Here is a 17,388-nt window from a genome sequence, read left to right as displayed (position 1 = left end):
CACTACTAGACACAGATTATTAGCTAGAAGCTTACAAAAAAGTGTTGTGGCAAAGTTTATCACCGTAAGAGGACAATACAGGATTGGATTCGACCTGCATCCCCGGCTTAGGCTTCATGCTTATAAGTCTTTCGCGCATGCTCGGCGGTAGTACCCCCAACTCCTTGGCTTCCAAGAATACCTCTAACAAGTGCTGAGTCAGTGCAGCCGCAAACCCCTGGTAGAATTCCACCGGGAATCCATCCCCCCGAGAGCCTTATTCTTAAGCAACATTGTCGAGGCCGTCCAGAGCTCCTCCAGCATGAAATCCACTTCTAGATCTCCTACTCCCACTTCTCTTAACTGGGGTATAACCAAAGGTGCCAGAAAAGCGTAAATCCATTCCAGTGGGCTATGAGAGACCCCATATACTCCCCCTTCAAATGGCGTTGGAAGCTGCCACCACCTCCTGCAAGGCCGCAAGAGTACCTTCTGGGTCGATCAAGTTAAATACGGGAGGAGAATTAGGTTCCTTCAGAGCAACCAGGTCAGAAGCCTGCCTGACGTGTCTCCCTCCTGATCAAGGCTCTGCCTGTATTGTTTTAAGCGTGTAGGCATTGGGCCGGTCCCATTGTATGGCTAAGCTCCAACGGACCTGTAATTTCTCCCTCCAGAATGGCGGACAACTCAAATCTTGACAGCCTGCTCCCCTTCTTTTATTTGTATCTCCCATTGCAGCTGGCTTAATACCCCGCTGGTCAAACCCAGGCACTGCCCTCTCATCATAGCCTTCATAGCATCCCATTCTACAGCGTGGGTGCCCGTAAAGCCCCAATTAGACTGCAAGTATTCAGTCAAGGTCTGTGTTAGCGTGTTCCTGCCCAGAACATGAACCAGAATATCAACCGGGAAACACCAGTTTAAAGTTTAGGTGCAGCTCCCATCCCTGACCAGGTCACAGAGCACCAGGAGTGATCCGATAAAAAACTGGCTTAGTGTGTCACAGTTGACAGGGTATCCAGGGGTAGGCCTGCAACCAACACCCTATCAAGTCTACTGAACTTGTGATGTGTTGGCGAGTGGCAGGTGAAGGCTTTCTCTAATGCCCTACAAGCTCTCCACGCATCCAACAACCCCAAATTCGACATCACCTCCTACAGTGATGAGGTCATTTGTGGTTTCGTGTCTTGCCTGGGGCGCTGCCTATCCCTTTCCCCTTGCATAACATGCCAGCGAAAGGAGTTGGCCTGCCACTTCCGAACCATTCAGGTTCGCAGCCCGTAGAAGAATTGGGAATCATCAACATTAGGCGAGCATGGGTTAAGCAAGGATATAGCCTTCCCATCAAGTTTGCCCTGTAAAAGGACATATCTCCCCTCCATGTCAGTTTCCACATATGTGGGCACACAGGCGGTCCCCGGAGCTACCCAAACCAGCACTCCGCTAGCGTTGGTAGAATAGGATACATGATATAGCTGCCCTTTTCACTTTCTGGCCATCTTATCAAGCTCTATATCATTAAGATGTGTCTCCTCCAGGCAAACAATGTTCAACCCATGGCGCTTCCAGAAGGATAAAACCTATACTGTTTAACACAATTGCCCAGTCCCCGGACATTCCAACTAAGTATCCTAAAATTACCCCCCATGTATATCATACATCCATGGTCTGAAGGGATCCCCACCCTCACCACAGTGCTGCAAAAAATGAGTAAACAAATTTGAAAGAAGAAAACAATCCTTCCCATCCAAGACACACACAGTGTAACCATCATGCTTCATAAGTCCACCTCTGTCATGCGCCAGGTCAACACAATATCCCAATCCTATCCAACCCGGATAGGAACCCCAACTCTGTACCCCTCCGATCCCATCTAATCCATAGCCAGCTAAGTGGCTAGCAGCTGCCCAATACTGTTGCATACCGCTGCACACATGGGGTGTGTCTTGATCCCTGTAATACAAATATTAGTGTTGAACAAAGTGATGCCAAATTTGCCAGTGCAGGTCGTTGCTACATAGTGGCAAAACACATGGCCCTCCAGAAGGCCAGGTAATTAGTTATTGATACTGCAGGTGGTGCCAAACTAGAGATGCCTGTCTCCACCACCCCCACAGCTCCAACAGCACATCTCACGTACTTAGCATGAGAACACAGTACAATCAACAAACACACATCACTCCGTAGTGAAATTAGTCTCCGGTATTACATTTACAGTATGAAACTGAGTGTTATTCACTTGAGAATCTGAGGTGGCGGCAGGCGAGCCGGGCTCTGCAGACTGCGAGGTACCCGTGTCCGCCACCTGCATCGTCCTATATTGTAACTCTGTAAGAAGTCAGGGGCTTCCCACAGTGGTGAGCCCCTTCAGAGAGAGCCCCTCCCCCACCTGAAGCCTCACGAATTGTCGATGTTCTGGAGTGGCCCCATTAGAGATTACCTTCAATTTAGAGGGATATAACAACATGTACTTCCGGTTCATACTTACAGCTTCTGCTTAACCCTCAGGAAGGACCTGTGTTGCCACTGAACCTTCCTGGTATAGTCTGGATATAAGGCAATGGTAAACCTTGGTATTCCCTGTTCGCTCTACTTGGAGGACACCATCTCTGTACCTGTTTTCAGTATTTTAGCAGTAAAGTCTTGCGGGGGCCCCCAGGGGGAGGTAATGGCATCAAAGCACAGTGGCCCTGCTCTACCACAAAGAGCTCCGAGAGGCCTGGGGGCTCCAACTGTTGCCATACCCATTGTTCCAATGTGTCCTGCTGAAAAGCTCTGCAAGCTCGGTGGTATGAAACAGGTGTGCGTCTCTCCAAGGCATTTCGCAAAGAGATTCTGTGGCAGTTGAAATTAGGCGCGGTGCTAAAAGGTAGGGAAAACCACAAAATTCCCAGATGTGTGGTCGAAAGGCCACATACATAGAAAACACTAAACCCCTGCACACATTGAGAGTATATACACAATTGGTAATAATATAGATAACAATTGTTTTCTTTAGTTCCGTAGTTATTTTATTACTTTCTCCTCTGTGGACTCTGGGCCCGATTCACAGAACGAACTTAAGACAAAATCCTAAACTTACTACCATTTTCGTATTCACAGAAGGCACTTACTCATTTTGGTATTCACAGAAGACACTTACTCACTTTGGTATTCACAGAAGTTAGGAGTCCTAACTTTAGGACTCCTAAATGCCTTCTGTGATTACCGAAAGTCTTAAAATTAGGATTTTCCTCAGTTTAGGAGTCCTAAAGTTAGGAGTCCTAACTTTACTACTACTAAACTGAGAAAAATCCTAATTTTAAGGCTTTCGGTATTCACAGAAGGCATTTAGGAGTCCTAAAGTTAGGAGTCCTAACTTTACTACTACTAAATTGAGAAAAATCCTAATTTGAAGACTTTTGGTATTCAGAGAAGGCATTTAGGAGTCCTAAAGTTAGGAGTCCTAACTTTACTACTACTAAACTGAGAAAAATCCAAATTTTAAGGCTTTTGGTATTCACAGAAGGCATTTAGGAGTCCTAAAGTTAGGAGTCCTAACTTTACTACTACTAAATTGAGAAAAATCCTAATTTGAAGACTTTTGGTATTCACAGAAGGCATTTAGGAGTCCTAAAGTTAGAAGTCTTAACTATACTACTACTAAACTGAGAGAAATCCTAATTTTACAACTTTCGGTATTCACAGAAGGCATTTAGGAGTCCTAAAGTTAGGACTCCTAACTTCTGTGAATACCGAAATGAGTAAGTGCCTTCTGTGAATACCAAAATGGTAGTAAGTTTAGGATTTTGTCTTAAGTTAGTTCTGTGAATCGGGCCCGGTGTCTTTATACACCCCAGTCAGGTCCTTGTGTTCCTAGCCAACACCTGTTTTCGTCACTGTACAAAGAATGAACCTGCTACTTCTTCAGGGCTATTTTCTTGTTTAGTCAATCCCTTAGTTTCGGTGATACCTCCAACCTGAAAGGACCTCAGGCTTCTTCTCCACTTTCATATTAAGTATTATTCAAGTCTCGTCATCCAAATATGAGCTTCCCTAATTCTGTGGAGCTTCAATCTGGTGTCCAATCCGGCACGGTTTTCAGCTGGCAGGATGCTCCCCCGATCTGTGAGTACGCTATGTTGGTAGCATTCCTCCACGTCCCCCACCCTTGCCTCCAAGTACCTTGTGACTGTCATCTTGCCCAAGTGTAGACACCTCGCCCTGCAAAGTCTCTATATTATTCTCTGCATTTCTTACTTTGTCAGCCATCTTCCTCAAATCAGGGCAAATCAGGTTAATATCTATTGAAACTGTTTTGATCTTGTGTTCCAGTGCTGTACATGAGCCGTGAATGGCTGCCAGGAGCTCAGCGTGAGAGGACTTCTCATCTCGCTCCAGTGAGGTGGACCTCAAATCTCTCCCCCTCGTTTGACCAGCCGCTGGGAAGGCTGATGGACCGTGGCGTACTGTGTAATAGTGTTGGTGGGCAGCATCTTCAGGTCCTTTTCTTTCCCCATTATGGCTCAACCACACCTTTCGACAACTTCACGTAGTGCAATTGCAACCCTTCCACATGGGCCGGCAGGGACCCAGTGGTTCAGGCCAGGTGCCCCCCCTCCTTGCTGTCATCAGGCGACTACCATACCACATGGCCCAACCCCGAAAGGCCCCCAATAGAAGCACTGTGGCCCAGTGCAAAGCCGAGCGTCCCCCTTAGCGCCCCCACTCGAGCCATCCCGGACGGAGTCACCTGTGCCTGCATGGTCGCCCCAGGTGGCTCCACCTCAACACCAGTCGAGACCACTAGCCACACTCTAGGAGAGGCAGCATGCCCCCTAATACCAGTGCCATAAAAATTGCTGGATCATTTGCGATAAGACTCACAGATTCCAAAGTTAGCCAGTGAAGGCCGGGCCAACCCACAGAGCCCACTGTTCAGGCAGCCTCTTAGCATGTGCACAGGATCTCCGGCACTAGGCAGCCTGTCGTAGGAGTCTTCCCCACTTGCTCTATAGCTTGGGGCTTCCACCTCTGCTGTAGAGGGCCAAGCCACACTCCTTGTGCCCCTCTTCCACTCATTGATTCGTCCCCACCAGGGACGTCCGGTGGCGCTCCTCAGTGAGACCATCCGCGGTCCCAAACCTCCCAAGGGGTTGCTGAGATGCTAGCCCCCCAATGGACAGTACCCTGCACCCTTGCTCACCACGCCAGAGTAGGAACCATCAGCACCAGCCGGACAGTGCAGACAGTCTTAGTGGGCCGCAGCGCCACATATCGGGACTGGAGCCTGCACCGGCCCCAAGAGTCCTCGCCAGCTCCCCGCTGTCCCCACGGCAATTCAGGGGCTGCCGGATCCTTCCGGCAAGCGCGGCCAAGGCACAACCTAACCTCTAGGCCCAGCAAGGCAGCGATTACGCAGCTAGCCAACTCCATTCTAAATAGAGCAGGTCCTGTCCGGGCAGCCCACACAGGTGACCCACTGCTCTAACACAGGTAGGGAGCAGCGGTAGTGTTCAGGAGTGATCAGGATCGCAAGATTATTTAGGATGCTAGACAGGCCAGCCAGGAGCAGGAGAAAGAACGTGCTGTCGGCCTTCTTGCCGGGCCACGCTCCCCAAGGAAATCCTTGTTACTGCGCTTGATTATAGTTCATAAACCAATGATTTTGTGATATCTTTTTGGGTATAACCTTCATATTAAATATGAATTCAGAGACTAAACCAAACTTTTAGTAAAAGTGCAAATTTTTTCACCAGCATCCAGCTATTATGTTTGCTTGAGTGTCATGGGGCCTTTCAAACAGTCCTACTTTTTGGTATAGAAAAAATACTATGCTAACCAAAAATTTGGAAAAGTTGTAACTTTGGGATAAAATGTACAGGGCCAAGATATACACAGGAACACCTCGTAACGTGCACTGTCGCTTGTCTAGAACACATCTGATTAATCGCACAAACATTAGTGCTGGGAAATATGGTTGTCATTTCATATCGTAAATGTATGTAACAACTACCTTGTAGATATGTTTAAGTATTTTTCAAGTACAGTTAGTGTAATGATTTCCGGTCATCTTTTAAATGGAAAATGTTTGTTCCAAATTTATAAAAGAAATACTTGTTATTAATTGGTTAAAAGTAATCAAAATGTGCATTCTTTTAGATCAAGACCTTCTTGAGAACATGTTGCTTGACAGTGGCATTTACCCATTTGAATCATTGGTAAGTTATATAGTTTCTGTGAAACATATGCAAAGTAGAAATGAATGTGCTTAAGGTGGATAAAGTACTTCTGACTAAAATAGTGCTCACACATGTATGTATGCGTTAAAGTATGAAACATTATATTCGTAGCATGTGTTAGCCGCAGATACACAATATGCACACTCCTGCAATCTGTTGTTGGGATCGGACTCTACAACTTGTTTTTCTCGAAGAAGTCTCTTTTTATTGCTGTCATGACTTCAAGTCTATTTCTCTTTGAGAGAATTGCATGTTCAATGGCTCCATTGTTAGATAGATTTTTTAACGCCATTGGGTTCGGACTAATTGCGCTGGAGCTCGTGCATCTTCGACGCCTTCACGGCCCGTGGACTCCTGACAGTCTTGTAGTGGCTTCTGCTCGACAAATCCAACTTCGCCTCGTCATCACCAGCTGCGGGGTTCAGGTTTCAGCTACTGTTCTGTTCCGGCCAGCTTCAACACCAGAGTCCCTTCCAAGAATGTTCGTCTCTGGGTGATGAAAAGTAAAAAAGAGAGACTTATCAGGAAATGCCCTCAATGCAGGCCAAAATATGCCTACTTAGACCAGCACAACGTCTGCAACCTCTGCTTGTCGCCGGAGCATAATGAGCAGGACTGCGCAGCCTGTGGCCTGTTCAAGAATAAAAAGACCTTGCCGTGCAGACGTGACCAATGCCTACTCATACTATGGAGATGACTGCGGAAGCTTAAGGTGATGAACAATAGCTACAGATCAGCGACAAAGAAGATGACTGTCCCATAGAATGGGTCGTCATCCTGTGCAGTCCGCACTAAGTTTCCTCCGATGATTCCAGCCAACATGATGAGGAAGATGAGTAGGCAGTGTTGACTGTGGAACTTCCAGAGGGACATACAGCATGCAGGTATGGGCCTAGGACTAGGCAGCAGCAAGAACTGTGATTACTCCAGTATTGAAACTTTCATAGATTCCCATTGCTTGTATCATTCCCCATCATCAAGATGGGAGTCCCCGGTAAATAAGAAATAGGTACAAAAAAACATCTCGTTTTGTAGCATATCCACCTCTTTTTGTAAAAGAGACCAAATAAAATGAACAGCCAATCAGAACAGCCTCACCCCATAGAACCTTCCTGAGAGAGCCTCAGAGCCTCAGATTTTCTACCGCACGTTGTGCAAGGGAGTCTCCATTGAGCTCTGCTCAGTTTTCTTCAATTTATTCCTTAAATTTTAACCTGATCTTTCACTTCAACTCTTCACTTCAAGAACATGTCAGACAAGGAGAAGAAGGCTCTTTTCAAAGCTTGTGCCACATGCTCCAAGAAGAGACTTTATGTGGAGGAGAAACATAAAGACTGCATTTATTGTTTGTATCCTGACCACAAAGCTACTGACTGCAAAATCTGTCGGACCTTCTCCACCAAGACTTTGCGGGACCGTGTGGGACGTCTGCTCACTTGGCTTCAGAAACTAAAGTCATGGAAAGATCCTGTCTCCAGTGACAGTGATGATGCTTCATCGGCTACTTCATCGAGGAGGTCTTAAAAAAGGGGTAGGTCTTCACCTTCTACTTCTCCAGACCCCCCTTCAAAAGCCTAGCAAAATACCTCTCATAGGTCTGACAGGCGTAGTCCCATAAAATCTCCTCACCGAGGTGTAAAGGAGAGGGAAGGGCTTGTCCCAGAATTGGTACCTGAAAAGAAGACAAGCTATGTGCCTTCTACTTCTTCTCCTCCTCCTGAGAAGTCTACAACCTTTAAAAAACCAGCTTCTGTCCCACCTGATGGTAAAGCTGAGAGAAGTTCGCTCGTTGACGACGGCAACATCGATTCCGTTGACGACGACTTCAAAAACTTTACCGGCGTCTGCTTTGGCTCCGTCGATGGGCTCGTCGGCGAGAGTTTCCTCGTCTCCACCAGCCTTGAAGGGATCGGCGCCGACGGCTTTGACGACTCCAGGCGCAGATGTCCAATTCACCCTGTCGACGTCTACTCTGACGACGTCCACGTCGATGAGGATGACGACGGTGATGGTGTCGACGGCAACCACATCGACGACGACAGCTTCCAGCTTGATCATGACGACGGTCTCGACGACGGTCCCGTCGACGGTGGGCCTCTCCTCGTCGACGACTCAAACATCGTTGGCGGCGGCTCCGTCAACGACCTCGTTGAAGATACAAAATGTGGCAATTTCGATACGGAGACGTCGCATTACACAAGAGATGACTTCTCCCCAAAAAGTGACACCTCTGCCTCCAGCTCTCCTTTTAGAAGAGGAGTTTTCTGAGGACGATGACGGTCCTTACGGTGCTGCCATTATTAGCCCATCACAACTGCATGTCAAATATCAAGACTCTGACTCAGATGAGTACTACATTGAGCAGCAACAATATGAGCCACAATCAAGGTCTCAGGAGCAATATCAACAGGAGATGGTCTGTATGCCATCTTCCCTCATTACGGACTTGCAGTTCATGCTTTCTGATTACGGAAGGAGATTTCCTACACAATCTCCAGCCCAGGAAACAGTGCAAGTGCCTCCTACTCCACTTGCTCATCGGGTTACACCTCAGCTTCTTCCTCAGACTTCGTTGCCGGAGTTACCTGAACCGCAACAAATGGAGGTTACTGTCCAGGATGATACATCCGATGATGACCAGGGGACAACAACTATTCTGGATCCTGACAGGGAATGGGATGAGTACATCATTCCCTCCTGAAGTTATTGGGGGCTTTCATAATCTAATGGAGAGAGCTTCTAAGCGTTTCGATCTTCCCATTCAATCTGTGCAGTCGGAATGTTTCTTATGACTTTAAAGAACCATACAGAAAGTCAGCCGGCTCTATCCCTATCGTGGGTCACGTATGGGATGAAGGGCTAAAGGTTATGAAGTCGCCTGCCTCAGTCATACTTGTGCTTCCTCGTCTGGAACAGAAGTACAAAGCCCCGGACGATAGCCCCGCTTGTCTTGTCAACCAGCCTAAACCGGATTCCGTAATTTCTCAAGCGGCCCAGAGAAAGTCTAAAAATCCAGCGGCCCCTCTCACTACACCACCGGGTAAAGAGGGCAGGCTGATGGATAATGCTGGGAAGAGGTTCTCTTCTATGTCTTGCGTCCTTGTCAGAGCAGTCAATGCCTTGGCAATTCTCTGAAGGTATGATCGCCAGGTGTGGTGTGATCTGTCTCCTTATCTGGACCAACTGCCAGAAGAATCTTAAGTGGAAGCTAAGAAGATCCTCCAGGAGGGAGAGAGAACATCTTCGGAGATAATCAACTGCGCAGTGGATATTGCCACTACAGCTTTCCGTTCCCTAGCGGGGGCAGCAGTCCTTCAGCGCCAAGGCTGGCTCCGTGCCACTTGATTCCAGCCTGAAGTCCAAAATAAGATCTTGGACCTTCCCTTTGACGGTGAGGCACTCTTTGGGAAGCACATTGATGATACGCTGCAGGATATAAAAAAGGACTCGGAAACTGAAAAATCCCTTGGGACTCTTCAATACCGCAAGGTCCCCTTCCGTGGAGCTAGGGGTAGAGGCTTTCCCTCCTACAGAGGCGGATATCAGCAGATGCGCTCTTCCTCTTACTCACAGCCTTCGTAATCATACTGGACACAATATTCTCAGCGACCAGGCCAGTCGTCTTCTTTCTCTCGTTTTACCATCTAGAGGACGACAAGGGTGCCAGGGGAGGGATTTCTCTAAACGCCAGTAGCGGCTTCTTGGCTCTTCCTACTGTTCCTTTGTCCCCTGTTACACCAGTGGGGGGCAGGATATCTCAATACTTCCACACCTGGCAACTAATAACATCAGATCGATGGGTTCTAAATATAGTTCTGTCAGGCCATACTTCTGGAGTTTCAACATCAACCACCATCCAACGCCCCTCGCGCCACCGAATCCAAACCTCTACATCTTCTACGTTTGGAAGCAAACCAACGACTCCTCAAAGGAGCGATAGAACCGGTCCCTCGATCCCAGCGAAAGAAGGATTCTCATCCCGGTTCTTTCTTGTTCAAAAGACCGTAGACACATTTCGCCCTATTTTAGACCTGAGGGAGCTAAACACCTATCTCATCAAGCTTTCGTTTCGGATGGTCTCCTTACAGGACATTTTGTGACTCCTCAATCAGTGAGATTACATGGCCACTCTGGACCTCGAGGACGCCTACTTTCATGTCCCCATCCACCTTGCCCAGAGGACGTTTTTACGCCTTACAGTAGCCAAGAGCCACTTTCAATTCAAGGTCCTGCCTTTCGGACTCAGATCCACTCCGTGGATTTTCACAAAGGTCCTAGCCCCTGTCGCAGCATTTCTCAGGAAACAGAAGCTCCAGGTCTTTCCTTACCTGGACGACTGGTTGCTGAAAGCCCCGTCTCATTACGCCGCGGATGAAGCTGTCAGGACATGCACAGCTCTTCCGTCACCTGGGGCTCCAGCTCAACACGGAAAAGTCAGTCCTGTGCCCATCCAATTCGGCCAGGTTCTTGGGGGCCATTCTGGACGCATCTTGCTGCAAAGCGTTTCCTTCAAAGGAAAGACAAACCAAGCTGATTACCTCTGCTCGTCGGTTGCAACGAAGAGGGTCACTTTCAGTTCGCCTCTACAAGTCCCTTCTGGGGTCAATCTCATCCTGCATTCCTTTAATTCCCCATTGCAGGTTGCGAATGCGCCCCCTCCAAGAACAACTGGATTTGCAGTGGCGCCAGGCAGAAGGCTCTTTCGAAGACAAGATCACAATCACTCAGCCTATGAAAGAGGCTGTAACGTGGTGGACGATCAAGGACAATATCTCTCAGGGTCTCACCTTCAGGGTCACCCCAGCTCCTCTAATAACAACAACAGATACCTCACTAGGAGGCTGGGGAGCAGTCTTACAAGACCTTCAGGTAAGCGGCCGCTGGCTGCCCCAGCATCGCCTACTCCACATCAATATGTTGGAGCTCAGGGCGATTCGTCTAGCCTTGCAGGCCTTCCTTCCGCTGATTCAACGATCCTCTGTCCTGGTCCGTACGGACAACACGACGGCCATGCATTACGTAAACAAGCAGGGAGGTACACTGTCTCGTCAACTATCCAAAGAGGCTCAGGAAATTTGGGAATGGGCAATACAGCAGGAACATCTTCCAGGTGCCCTTAACAAAACAGCGGACACGCTCAGTCGCCTGCAATCAGTGAGCCACAAGTGGGAATTAGACCACGACATTCAGGAGGAGATTTTCAGTCTCAGGGGCACTCCGCCCATAGATCTCTTTGCCACTCCAGAGAACAAAAAATGCCGACTCTACGCAAGCAGGCATTACCATTCGGGATCGTTGGGGAATGCGCTTTCGATGGCCTGGTCAGGCGCCTTTGTTTACGCTTCTCCTCTGATCTCATTAATTCTCAGACTTCTCCGGAAGCTCAAGGCGGTACCCTGCAGAATGATTCTGGTGGCCCCGGCGTGGCACCGCCAGTTTTGGTTTACAGAGCTTCTTCTACTCTCCCTGGACCGTCCAGTTAATCTACGCCCAATTCCTTCCCTGCTGACGATGTCCCTGGGCCAGGTGGTACACCTGGATCCGAGGTCTCTTCAGTTATCAGCGTGACTCCTGAGCACCGAAAATGTCAAGATCTGAATATCTCGTCAAAATGTAGAGAGGTGTTCGCTCAAGCTCGAGCCCCGAGTACATATAAGACATTTTGCTTAAAATGGAAGCGTTTTTGCCTTTGGTGCCTGCAAGAAAAGATTCATCCTTACTCTTCTGCTCCTCATCAGATTTTGCCATACATTCTGACATTGGCTAAATCAGGTCTCACTCATTCTTCTATCAAAGTGCACCTTGCAGCCATCTCTAGATTGAGACAGACTTCCTCTGGACCTTCCCTCTGGTCGGCAAGGATTGTGAAGCAATTTCTTAAAGGACTTTTTAGAGTTTTCCCACCAGTTAGACCACCACCGCCTCTGTGGCAGCTTAACTTAGTTCTTACTCAACTCATGAGGCCGCCTTTCGAATCGATTCATAGGGTGGACCTTAAATTCTTGGAAAGTGGCCCTCCTTCTTGCCTTAACATCTGCCAGAAGGGTAGGAGAACTGCACGCTCTCACTATTCAAGAATCGTTCTTACAGTTTAGAAGAGAGACTTTGATTCTGAGAACGAATCCCAAATTTATCCCGAAGGTGCCTTCAGACTTTCACTTGAATGAACCAGTTATTCTCAAATCCTTTTTTCCTCGACCCATTACTCCAGCGGAGAAGGCTCTACACTCTCTGGACATTCAAAGATGTCTGAAGTTTTATCTTCAACGTACCAAAGACTTCAGAAGATCAACACAGTTCTTTGTGGCTTTCAGTGCTCCTCGCAAAAGTTTCCCTCTGTCAAAGCAGGGTATTGCTCGATAGATTGTCAGCGTGATCCAATTTTGTCACCAAGCAGCTGGCAAGCCCCTGGAGGGGCGGGTCCAGGCGCACTCTACGAGAGCTATGTCTTCTTCAGTTGCTCTGTTCGCCGGACTGCCTATCAAGGACATTTGCAAAGCAGCGATATGGAGCAGTGCCCATACCTTCACAAGGCATTACTGCTTGGACTCCTCGATGCGTAGTGACGCTGCAGTGGGACAGGCAGTCCTGCGGTACCTCTTTCAATGAGTGGTGAGCTTTCCCTTGTAACCCTCCTTCCTTTTTATTGGCTATTCGCACATTTTGTAAGTCTAGATGTTCAATTACTGTTCTATTGCCAAATCTCTATGGATAATTTGTATCTCTACTGAGTGTGATGCATCTTGCAAGGTTTTATAACATTGTATTGTTACACAATGTGTGTTTCTGACTGCTAGCTATTCTGATACAAGCAATGGGAATCTATGAAAGTTCCAATACTGGAGTAAGAAAACAATTTACTTACCTGTAACTTTGGTTCTCCAGTATTGGTAGCTTTCATAGATTCCCATGCGCCCACCCTCCTCCCCTAGGAAAGCTCAACCTTCAGCATCTTCTGTTATACGGTTACACAACGGCTACAAAAATCCGAGGCTCGAGGCTCTGTCAGTAGGTTCTATGGGGTGAGGCTGTTCTGATTGGCTGTTCATTTTATTTGGTCTCTTTTACAAAAAGAGGTGGATATGCTACAAAACGAGATGAAGCCTAGGCCTTATTCTTTTTTTGTACCTATTTCTATGGTATTTTTTATTTATCGGGGAATCCCATCTCGACGACGGGGAATGATACAAGCAATTGGAATCTATTAAAGATACCAATACTGGAGAACCAAAGTTACAGGTAAGTAACTTGTTTTTTTACCCAAGGTCCACAGACCCCCTCCTACACCAAACCACTTCTTCACAACCAGCCCACCAACGTCTGGGTGTACCATTGCCTTTGGGTTCTGGGTGACACCGAGAGAGTGCCTTTGAGCCAAGACAGGACAAGACTGCCCTTGATCCTGATGAGTCTCCAGGCAATAGGGACAGGCGTGGAGGTGATACACAGCAGCACTAGGTGCCAACAAAGTCATCAATGCTTGCGCAACCTATAGCACCAGCAAAACTTCTGATGCCCCACCTCTCTTCGGGGTTGACAAAGCCATCGTAGCCAAGCAAGTGTACGACATTGACACACACTTCATCAGAGCAAAGCCATACTTCGACTCGAACTCCGAAAAAAACAACACCTTTGAATAGGGAAGAGTCATTGAAAATCTTCAAGAGCTCATGCAGAAGAAGCACACTATGTCAGATGCACACTTGCATGAGAAGGCCCATAAACAGAAAGGGCAGGATATTTACCTCCAGCAACCTTTTCCAAAGAGGAAAAGTATGAAGCATTAGGCCACTAGCCCAACGATACTCAACATCACACCACCTCCCCAGCTTATGTCGCCATCATCTATACACTCAGACGATGCAGGCACAGGGATCCCTAGTGTCAGGAAGCCGGTAGCACAGGTTTTGACTTACCTGAGGTGCATGAGGAATGTCCGTTCCCTCGTTACATCGCCCCTCTTCTTTGTTTTCAGCCCTGCAAAGTACCAGCCTCATCCCTCGGGATCGACACATCCTTCGAGGTACGTGACTCCTTTAAGGGAGGACGCTTCAGGGATTCCTTTTTCTTTTATAATGGCATTGGAGAGTGAATAGGGACTAATGAGTGCGAAGGAAAACCAGTTTCCAGGAAATAAAGAGGAAGAGTTCGGCATCAAGGAGCGAGCGAATTGGTCGCTATCAGGGAAACGCCAAGAGGAGGAATTGCCGATCAGTTCGCTGAAGAATGATGAGATGCTGGATGCCGAGACACTCAAACATCCCAGGAAGTCAGCAGGAGGCCAACGACAGAAAGAAGAGTCCAGCAGCGTGGCTTTCGCAAGTATGTACCCATCTACAGGCCCTAACCTAGGGATCAGGGAGGAAGGGGTAAACTAGCCCTTGCTATACCTGCACTAGGAAAGAAAGCATGTGAGATCCCAGAGGCACCTTAGCTGGGAACCTGCTTATTTATTTTTCACCTGTGAAGGTTTATGATTCTCCCACACCCCCTTAAAACAAACTTAAGTGTGAAAGTTAAAAAAACACTTAACTTGGCCTTTTGTTGTTTTCCCGAGGGGCAAACGACGTTGCTCCAGAGAAGAACGTATTTCCCGGGGACCCTAGAAGAGAAAAAGAGAAATTTATCTTTCTGAATCACAAGAATAGATTTAACCCTACCTATAAATCAATACAGTAAAAAAAAAAAGACAATGCACTTGGCTTTCTGATTCATTTATCCTGTGAAACCTCTTACACCTAGTCATTATGAACAAGACAGACTCACAAGGAGACCCTCCACAAAGCCCAGATTCTTGGGATGCATAGGATGTCATACTGCCAGATCCAGACATGGAGGTCCTTGTACCAGATAAGGCATCCCCTCCGGATGATGCCACCTCTTCCTACCATAGTGTCATTCAGCGAGCTGCTTAATATAAAATTCAAATGCATACTATGGAGGAGGAAACAGATTTTCTAGTTAAGATACTCTTTAAGACTGAACGCCCTATTCAGTTTCCCACCTATGATAGGGTCCATGCTCAAAGTCTCAACAGAAAACTTTAAAGACCCATTCAAGTCTAAAGTCTTTACACCACGCATCAAGAGGAAGTACAAATCTTCCCCCACTGACCCACTTTATATCAGGGGACACCCAAAAGCTGACTCCCTAGTGGTAACAACTGCAAGGAAGAGGGCAGCTTCTCAGATTAGTGTAGAGGCGCCTCCACCTGATAAGGAAAGCAGGTGCATAAATGCAACAGGAAACATGTAGCAATGGGGCATGCTAATCATTGAAGCATAGCCAACTAAAGGGAAACAGACTTTACAACGAGGTTTTTACCTCGTTGTGCCTTTACCACGCATTTTTTAGCATGCATATTTTTACAGCATATATGCATTTACAACCCATGCCAATATCACACATTTAAGTTAAGTTGGGGGAGTCTCTCTCCACAAATACATTGTTTTTAAATCTAAAAACAATGTGTGGTATTGGCATGCGTTGTAAATGCATATTTAACATGCGTTCTAAAGAATGCGTGGCAAAGGCATGCAATGTATTTACCTGGGTTGTACCGTCGTACAACCCTAACTAAGTAGGGTTACTATGCCGATATAACAGGGCTTTTTGGGACGATATGGAAGAGCTAACAGCATCTCCCAGAGCAATATAGAACAAGCATTTGCAATGAAATCGGTCTCGCATTTGGGAACCTATAGGTATTTAGCTATGCAGCACATTAGCCTGGGTGCTGAACATCTACTGTTCTTTAAAATAGAGGGAGAGTAAGCACCAAACGGTGACACGCCAGGTATGGGAACACATGGAGAGAAATATTGCCTTTCAGCGGGAAATGGTATAGTCCAAAGCTCTGTTTTTAAAATCAGGGCCTTCGGTGGTCATATCACTGAAAATACAAGATTTGAAAAAAATATTTTGGTCTACGGGTGCTTGTGGAAGAAAATTTCTATGGACTGGGATCTAGAGCATGCTAAAGTGATTCTGGTATTTTACTGGCCTCTGCTGGTCGTTTTCTATCCAGACAAATAGAGGCAAGTGAACAGAAAAAAAAAATCCTTAAGCGGAAGCAGACAAGTTCTAGGGCTGATCTCCAGAGCCCACATAATATATACACATATAAGTATATAATAAGTATATACTAAAGTATATACAAAGGGCCTCGAATGCTCGACCTAAACACAGGGGAAAGAAGGAGGTTGAGAAAGACTTAAGTACCGTCACAAAGGGAGACAGCAGGAACCAGCAAGAGGAATAAATGAGCCAAGGGTGTCAGGTACTGGATTAAAGAGGCCTGGGTGGTTTCAATTCTAGAGAGCCCTGGTATTCGGCCCGCCAACATTTATTTAATAGGGCTTCCGAGCAGAGTTTTGGGCACCGGTACTCATTATTTGACAAATTAAGCACTGACACATCTGAAAAATACTTTTCCTTCGACGATGCACACAGCACACAGCACTCATCCCACTGTGGTGCAGTGCTTTCCTATTCACATCCCACTCGCAGGCTCCCGCACCCCGTGTGTGGAAGTGCTTCGGACTCGTGCTCTGACCAACTTGCTCCTTTCATGGACTGTAATGGAAGTGAAGTTCCTTGTGCGCTGCAGGGCTCGGGGTTTACTGCTCCGGTGTCCCGGCGGGAGAAACACCGAGCAGCTGAAGCACGAGGCAGGAAACACAGAAATTACCCGAGAGCATAGCTGCCAAGGTTTTAGATTGCTATGTGTGACATTTTCATAATTTCTGTGTAATTATGAGTGCCATTAAAACCACTATGAGTAACACTTTTCTCGCCAGCAAAATCAACCAATTAAAGATGAGGGAAACATAAATATCAGAAATCTGACCCATTTGAGCAACGAGAAACTCTAAGATCTTAAAACCGCTGCAAATTCATGAGGTGGCTGAGTCATAATTACAACAAAATTATCAAAATATCATACATAGCAATCTGAAGCCTTGGCAGATATGAAAGAGGGTGAGCATCACTTCCCATGATGTAGCATTGAAGACCATGCCCATACTTCTGTTCTTGACACCGAGTCTTGTTTACTTAAATATTTCATAAAAGTGATAGGAAGTATGTGTTTTATTCTATTGCTATTTTATTGCTTCTCTTGTACAATGCTGATCATATAATAAACTTGTGAATTTTGATTGGCATAATGTATATAATAAGAATAAAA

At 46.8% G+C, this 17,388-nt stretch overlaps 1 protein-coding gene across 3 annotated transcripts in view; it reads left to right on the top strand.

Moving 5' to 3' along the window:
- The window catches only part of NSUN7 (NOP2/Sun RNA methyltransferase family member 7), a 1,257,082-nt gene that overhangs the window by 409,739 nt on the left and 829,955 nt on the right, over positions 1-17,388 (top strand). For all 3 annotated transcript variants that reach the window (XM_085642201.1, XM_085642202.1, XM_085642203.1), the window contains one exon: positions 6,121-6,179. In XM_085642201.1, the coding sequence (XP_085498327.1) occupies positions 6,121-6,179 (59 nt within the window). The remainder of the gene's footprint in view (positions 1-6,120; positions 6,180-17,388) is intronic.

This window comes from Triturus cristatus, chromosome 2_2 (assembly GCF_964204655.1).
Source record: "Triturus cristatus chromosome 2_2, aTriCri1.1, whole genome shotgun sequence".
Taxonomy (NCBI): Eukaryota; Metazoa; Chordata; class Amphibia; order Caudata; family Salamandridae; genus Triturus; species Triturus cristatus.
The sequence above is the reverse complement of the archived record's forward strand: the minus strand, read 5'-3'. Positions and strand labels throughout refer to the sequence as shown.